The sequence below is a fragment of the Lipotes vexillifer genome, unplaced genomic scaffold (assembly GCF_000442215.2).
Source record: "Lipotes vexillifer unplaced genomic scaffold, Lipotes_vexillifer_v1.1 scaffold238, whole genome shotgun sequence".
NCBI lineage: Eukaryota > Metazoa > Chordata > Mammalia > Artiodactyla > Lipotidae > Lipotes > Lipotes vexillifer.
The window spans coordinates 1,122,850-1,129,680 of record NW_006785665.1 but is presented as its reverse complement, the minus strand read 5'-3'; the positions used below and the strand labels follow the sequence as shown (position 1 = coordinate 1,129,680).

Genomic DNA, 6,831 nt, shown 5'->3' with positions numbered 1-6,831 from the left:
CAGCAGGAGGTCCTTGGATGCTCTTTGTCTTGAACACCACAAAACACAGATTGTATTCCGTCGTGGGAATTAGAAACAATTTAGCCAGCAGGAGAATAACTATCGAATTCATCTTAATATGTAAAAATAAGTCAGATCAACATGATAAAAATAATTAAAAATAAATGCAACCGAGTTTAGATGCTAGATGAGCCAGGCTGAAAGGTTGGGCAAATATCATGAGAGAAACTTTTTTTAAAAAAATTAATTAATTAATTAATTAATTTTTGGCTGCGTTGGGTCTTCATTGCTACGCCGGGCTTCTCACTGCTGTGGCTTCTCTTATTGCAGAGCATGGGCTCTAGGCACATGGGCTCCAGTAGTTGTGGCATGCGGGCTCAGTAGTTGTGGTACACGGGCTTAGTTGCTCCGTGGCATGTGGGACCTTCCCGGACCAGGGCTTGAACCCATGTCCCCTGCACTGGCAGGCAGATTCTTAACCACTGTGCCACCAGGGAAGTCCCGAGAGAAACTTTTTTTAATAGAGAATTTTCCAGCCGTTAGTTTCATTTTTTCTTGTGACTTGGAAAAACACCTCCATTTTCTCAGTACTGTTGGAGAAGCCACTGCCTTGTGGAGGGGTCATGTATTGGGTACCTATTGCTGTGTAAAAAGTTACTTCAAAACGTAGTGGCTTAAAACAACAAACATTTATTATCTCACAGAAACTGTGAGATAAATCCGGGTGTAGGTTAGCTGGCATCTCTGGGTCAGCGTCTCGGTGAGGTTGCAGTAAGGCTGTTGGCCGGGGCTGCAGTCATCTTGACTGGGGCTGGAGCATCTGCCGCCAGGCTCACTTATGTGGCAGCTGATTGGCCACAGTGCCTCCACTCGGGAGCCTTTCCACAGGTCATCTGGGTGCCCTCAGCACTTGGCAGCTGGTGCCAGAGAGCACCCGGGTTGGAAGCCACAGCCTTTTTGTAACCTAAACTTGGAAGTGACAGCCCATCGCTTTTGCCATATGCCATTCATTAGAAGTGAGTCACTAGGTCCAGCCACACTCAAGGGGAAAGGGTTACATTGGCACGGATACCAGGAAGTGGGGGCCACTGGGGTCATCTTAGAAGCCCCCTTACCACACCTCACTAACTCTGGGGAGTAACCCATTCACATGGCACACTTCTGGATTTCTGGTCTGGAGAACTGTCACATATAATTTCCTGTATCAGGGAGTTGGGTGGGGGGCGGGGGGGGGGTGCATCCTTTGCCTCTGTTTCCAAGCTGCTTCCCAGAGCCCCACCCTTCCTCTTTGTCCCCTTCCCTCATCTGGCCTCAGTGGTGCCTCCTGGGTCTCAGATCTCCCCCACTTTCAGGAAGGTGTCTCTGGAGTGGAACCCGCTGCCGGAGCAGTCCTATCACAAGCTCATGGCAGTGGACAGCACGTGAGACTCCTTTCCCTCACCCCCTTTCTCTGGGCCTGCCCCCCATTCCAAGTCACCCTTAGTTCCCACACTTCCTTGCCCCTCCAGCACCTCTCCAAGCACCCTCAATTCCTGCCTCTCCACCCTCAGACCCAATGGCCCTCCTCATGCCCCCATTTTCCGAGGTTCCGGGGAACGCCCAGGACCCCGTGTTTCCTGTGACCCGCGTTCTCCCTCCTGCTGCCCAGGATCGCGCACTTGTCTCTGCGGAACAACAACATCGACGACCACGGGGCGCAGCTCCTAGGCCAGGCTCTGTCCACGCTGCACAGCTGCAACCGGACCCTGGTCTCCCTCAACCTGGGCTTCAACCACATCGGTGACGAGGGCGCGGGCTACATCGCGGATGTGCGTGTGAGGCCGGCAGGGGCCCCCCCCCCCCCCCCCCCTGCCTCTACAATCCCCGCGCAAGCTGTGGCGGCCCGGGGCCAGCCCGCTCACTGCCCCTCCCTGCCCCCGCAGGGCCTCCGGCTCAACCGCTCCCTGCTCTGGCTGTCCCTGGCCCACAACCGCATCCAGGACAAGGGCGCCCTGAAGCTGGCCGAGGTGGGTGTGCGGGCTGAGCGGGGCCGGGGAGCGACCCCCACATCCTCCCGCTCCCCGGGCGGCTGAGCGCGAGGTGCCGCCCCGCCCCAGGTCCTGCGCCCCTTCGAGCTGACGCACACCGAGGTGGTGGAGCGCCGGCGCCTCCTGCTGGAGAAAGGTTCGCAGGAGCGCTCGCGATCGGTGAGGAGCGCTCGGAGCCTGAGACCTGAGCCCTTGGAACCGCTGCCCAGGTCGGCTGCTTTCAGCCAGCTGGCCGCGTCTTAACCCGTCCTCCCTCCCTGTGTAGTGACCGTTTTTCTCTCCGACCTCTGCACAGATATAACAAACGTTTGGGTTCTTACTGCAGAACCACTCCGCAGACCAGTAGAGTGTATTGGTTAAGAGGACTAGATTTAGACCGCAGGGACTTGGAATCTGCCTCTTCCACAAAACAGCTTGGTACCTTGGGCGTGTGACTTAACCTCTCGGGCCTCAGTTTCCTCATCTGTAAAATGGGGATAACTGTACCTAGCTCATAGGATTGTTGACAGGATTAAATGAGTTAATTCATCTAATACACCTGGAACAGTGCCTGGCACTTAGTTAAAAATATGTCAGCTACTGTTTTCTCCCTCAGTATGAGTCTGAATGCCACCTCCCCCCACCCCCAGCTCATCCCTGGGTCCCTCTGCCGTTTCTTCCCAACAGCACCTGCCCCAGAAGGGTCCCAAACAAATTACGTTAGCATTTAGGCAGGGAGATTGGGGTAGGGGTGCTGCCAGTCCGACTGCCACCCAGGCATGAGGCTTCCCCTCACTTCTCACTGGGGAAGGGGCGCCGGATTCTTCCTCCTCCATCCCCTCCCATTTGTGAGCACAGCCTTCCACGTCTCGACATGGGGACTCGAAAACAGAGCGTGAGAAGAATCAGCTGATGGGGGTCAGCAGTTTTGCAATGGTGGAGAAAGACAAGACGCAGACAACGAAGACCCCTAAGGGTCTGGGCAAGAAAAAGGAGAAGTCCGGGGTAGGTGTGCTGTGGGCAGCAGAGCCCTGGGCGCTGCAGGAACAGGGTGGGGCGGAGGGAGGAAGGCCTTTGAAAGTCCACCTCTGGCCCCTCCAACACCTGTTCCCCATCTGCCAGGGAGGTAGGACTCTCATCTCTCTTCTTACATCGTCCACAGGAACTGGTGAAGAAAGAGGAGAAGTCAGGGTCTGGGCAGTCACCCACACAAGGAACCCCTAAGAAAGAAGACTCCACAAAGGCAGGCAAGGGGAGTAAGTGCTAGCACCCCTCTGCGGCGCCCACTTGGTGTGGAGGAAGGAGGAGCACGGGCCGGGATGCGGGAGGCCTGCGCTGAGCTAGTCTTCTCACCTTGATGTCCGAAGCCCCAACCAGCACCATCCATGGCACTCCACACCGTTTCTCCGGGGCTGGACCCCTGTGGCCCTGCCCTCGGAGAAGAAGCCCGCCTACCTAGCTGGGGGTCCCCCCCTCCAGCTCTATTTCTGTTGTACCCAAACCCAAAGTTTGAGGAGTCCCCTTCCTCGCCCCAGTCCATTCTCTCTGGGGAAACTGAGTGGTATCAGAGGTCTGCACTGTGCATTCTGGCTCCTCTCCCCACTCCAGAGGTAACCATCCCTGAGCAGAAACTAAGCAAGGGCAAAGGGACCAAGACTGGGAGCAAAGAGAAGCGCAGCATCCTCCTGGAGTCGGAGGTAGGCTGCAGGAGAAGCGGGGTGGGGGGCACGTCCCTGGGGTCCAGTCCCCCAGCCTTCCTGGGATGGAGTCTCCAGCCCTGTACTGTGGCAGCAGCCACTTCAACTCACATTGTGTCCTCAGCCCTGGCCCCCTCCCTAATCCAGCCTGGGCTTGCAGGGGGTAACAGAGCTCAGTGCCCCCTCCCCTTCTACCTTTATTTGCTTATTAGGAGCCCACACTTTTGATCCTCTGCCTCAACTCAATCTGCTTCCCAAAAGGCCATTTGTTCCTCACCACCACGCCCACGTTTGCTCTTACAGTTGCACAGGGAACGAAGCTCATTCTCCTTTGCCCCTGCCAGCAGCTCCCCAGCAGGGCAGGGTGTTTTCCTAGTCGTGGTATTACCCCCACCCTGTGCACAGCTACTTGAGACCCTCTCTCCTTTGCCTCTGGAGCCTACCTTTTCTATTTAAACTTGGACCAACTTGTTCCTTGCTTTGGAAACCTTCCTGGACTGCTGACTCCGTAGCTCCCACCCCTCCGCAGTGGAGTCAGCTAACCCTAACCCGAGGGCTATCTGTCCTTACACAGGCGTACCTTGTTGTATTGTGCTTCGCAGATTTTTTTTTTTTTTAATACAAACTGAAGGTTTGTGGCAACCCTGCGTCGAGCAAGTCCGTTGGTGCCATTTTTTTCCAACAGCATTTGCTCACTTCGTGTCTCTGGGTCACATTTTGATAATTCGCTCAATATTTCAGGCTTTTTCATTATTATTATATTTGTCATGGTGATCTGTGATCAGTGATCTTTGATGTTACTACTATGATTCCCTGAAGGCTCAGATGATGGTTAGCATTTTTTTAGCTTTTAAGTATTTTAAAATCGAGGTATATACACTGTTTCTTTAGACATAATGCTGTTGCACACTTAGACTGCAATATAGTGTAAACATAACTTTTACACGTACTGGGAAACCAAAAGAATGTGACTCGCTTTATCGCGGCTGTCTGGAACCGAACCCACGATATCTCTGAGGGTATGCTTGTGTCCTGTCATCAAAAGACCTCCCCATCTTGGCAGGGAACGGCGCCTCCACTTTCAGGAGTCTTCTCTGGCACCCAGGACAAGATCTTACAAAAGAGGAAAGTCGGGTGGAGAAGGCAGGCGAGGGTTGCCTCTCAGTGCCAGTTTTCTGTCCCTGCCCCAGGCTTGATCCAGGCTGCTGATTCTCCCCAGGACTGTTGCATTTTCCTGTCATCCTGCCTTTAGCATCATCTCCCTCCAGTCCATCGCCCTCATTGCTCTCCGTTAGGAATTACTTAGTGAATGCCAACACACTATTTCATGCCTTTGCACCTGCTGCCACTTGCCCCCTGATCTTCACCTGACAGGGACCACATACTATTCAGATGTCAGCTCACAGGCCACCTCCTCCAGGACACCTGCCGAGACCGCTAGCTGTGGCTCCTCCGTGCCCCCGGAGTACTGAGCTTCCCTCTGTCAGCTCTGACAGCACACCGCATTACTCTCTCACTCTCTGGCTCCCCTGCACAAAGCTGCTTCTTGAGGGTATGGGCTTATTTATCTTTGTATCCCCAGCACCTGGGACAAAGCCTGGAGTGTAGCCGGCCCTCAAAGCATTTATGTTGAATGAATGAATGAATGGCCTGTTGACCAGTTCCCCTCTCCTCTGCTGCAATCAGTATTGTGCCTTAGCAGCTGGTTGGGGAAGCTACTGAGATGGTCACCCCTCTCCTGGAGCACGTGGAGCACCGAGATGGGAAAGTTTTCATGCCTGGGAACAGGGTCCTTTTGCATCTCAACCTTCTCCGTACGTGTTTGCCAGCCCCCCCCCCACGCCCCACCTTCCTGCCACGAGGCTAGCTGGGCCCCATGCGGTCACAAGGGTGCCCCGCCCCGGCTCCACGGAGCGGAACCTGGTTCTGCAGTGGTTGGGCATCATGATGGTGAAGGCCCTCTGGCACGGGGCTTTGGGGTGGGGGTGAGGGAGGTCAGACAAAGGAGGCGTCAGAGAAGGAGAGCTGGAGTGAAATTAGTCCTAGGTAAGTGAGCTGGGGAGCTGGGGGAGCAGGGGGTTAGTTTTGGAGTAAGAGGGTCGCAGAGGGTCTCCCGTGAGGGTGTAGGCAAGAAGGAGGTTGGCGGTGTCGGAGGCCACGTCGTCTGCTTCTTCCACCAGGAAACCGCATCACAGAGGTGGGGCTAGAGGCCTTCCTAACCGCAGTGCAGTACCAGGCACAGTTCTCCGAGTCCAAGAGCGCGTCCAAGGGCCCCGTGGGGCTGCTGTGGCTGTCCCTGGCGGTGAGTCCCCAGGGACTGCAGCTGCTGCAGGCAGCTTGTCTCCCCATTTCTAAGACAGACCTGTAGTTTCCCTCATTCTTTTTATCACAGCACAGCCTTCATCTCTCTCGCTGTGAGATCGGCAGGCACACTCCTTTGCCTTTTCTCCATGTTCTCCAGCCCCTAACCCACCCTGCCGCAGGAAATGTTTTTCTCCCAGATGATTAATCATCATTGCTTTTGTCAGCTGTCAGCCTTCCTTTTCTTCCTTCAGAAAAACTGCTTCTCCCCACAATGTCCTGCGTACACCACGATCCAAGAGCTGATGCTGCCAAGGGACCCTGTCAGTAAAGCCAAGCACAAAGAGGAGGCGGCTGTGGCTTCCTCCACCTAGTCCCCTCCCACCTTCCCAGAGATTCTGGGCCACGGAAGCATCTCCTTTCCATGTGTGGGTTGGACTTCCCACGGGAGAGCTCAGATCATTAACAGAGTCTATTGCTGTACTTTTTTCCTTGAGGCTGTCTGAAAACTTTGTCCCAGAACTACTGGGAATATTTGGACTTGGCGCCTGTTAGCAGCGCGTTGACGTGGCCAGAAATGGCCGAATGGCTTTATGGTTCTGCTGGGGGTGATCTCAGCCCCTCTGGTGGTGGCCGACCAGGGGTGTTGCTCTCCTGCCTCCTCAGGACCTAGTTCTTGCTTGCCCAGACCAGAGTCACTACCCGTACCAACGGTCCCCGTTCTCTGGAGGACACGTGATACACGAGGGTTTGCACTGCCTCTGGTCTCAGAGGCAGAAGGGAAAGACTTGGGATAGTAACCAACAAGCACAGGCTGAGTGGAAGAG

The 6,831-nt window shown here is 54.9% G+C and overlaps 1 protein-coding gene across 1 annotated transcript in view; it reads left to right on the top strand.

Annotated features, from left to right (window-relative positions):
• Positions 1-6,492, top strand: part of LRRC71 (leucine rich repeat containing 71) — a 12,225-nt gene extending 5,733 nt beyond the window's left edge. Inside the window, exons 6-15 of the mRNA XM_007457866.1 lie at positions 1,353-1,421; positions 1,649-1,808; positions 1,923-2,006; positions 2,097-2,186; positions 2,865-3,011; positions 3,169-3,262; positions 3,615-3,703; positions 5,406-5,517; positions 5,884-6,005; positions 6,259-6,492. Of these exons, the coding sequence (XP_007457928.1) occupies positions 1,353-1,421; positions 1,649-1,808; positions 1,923-2,006; positions 2,097-2,186; positions 2,865-3,011; positions 3,169-3,262; positions 3,615-3,703; positions 5,406-5,517; positions 5,884-6,005; positions 6,259-6,378 (1,087 nt within the window). The 3' untranslated portion in view covers positions 6,379-6,492. The remainder of the gene's footprint in view (positions 1-1,352; positions 1,422-1,648; positions 1,809-1,922; positions 2,007-2,096; positions 2,187-2,864; positions 3,012-3,168; positions 3,263-3,614; positions 3,704-5,405; positions 5,518-5,883; positions 6,006-6,258) is intronic.
• The last annotated feature ends 339 nt before the right edge of the window (positions 6,493-6,831 follow it).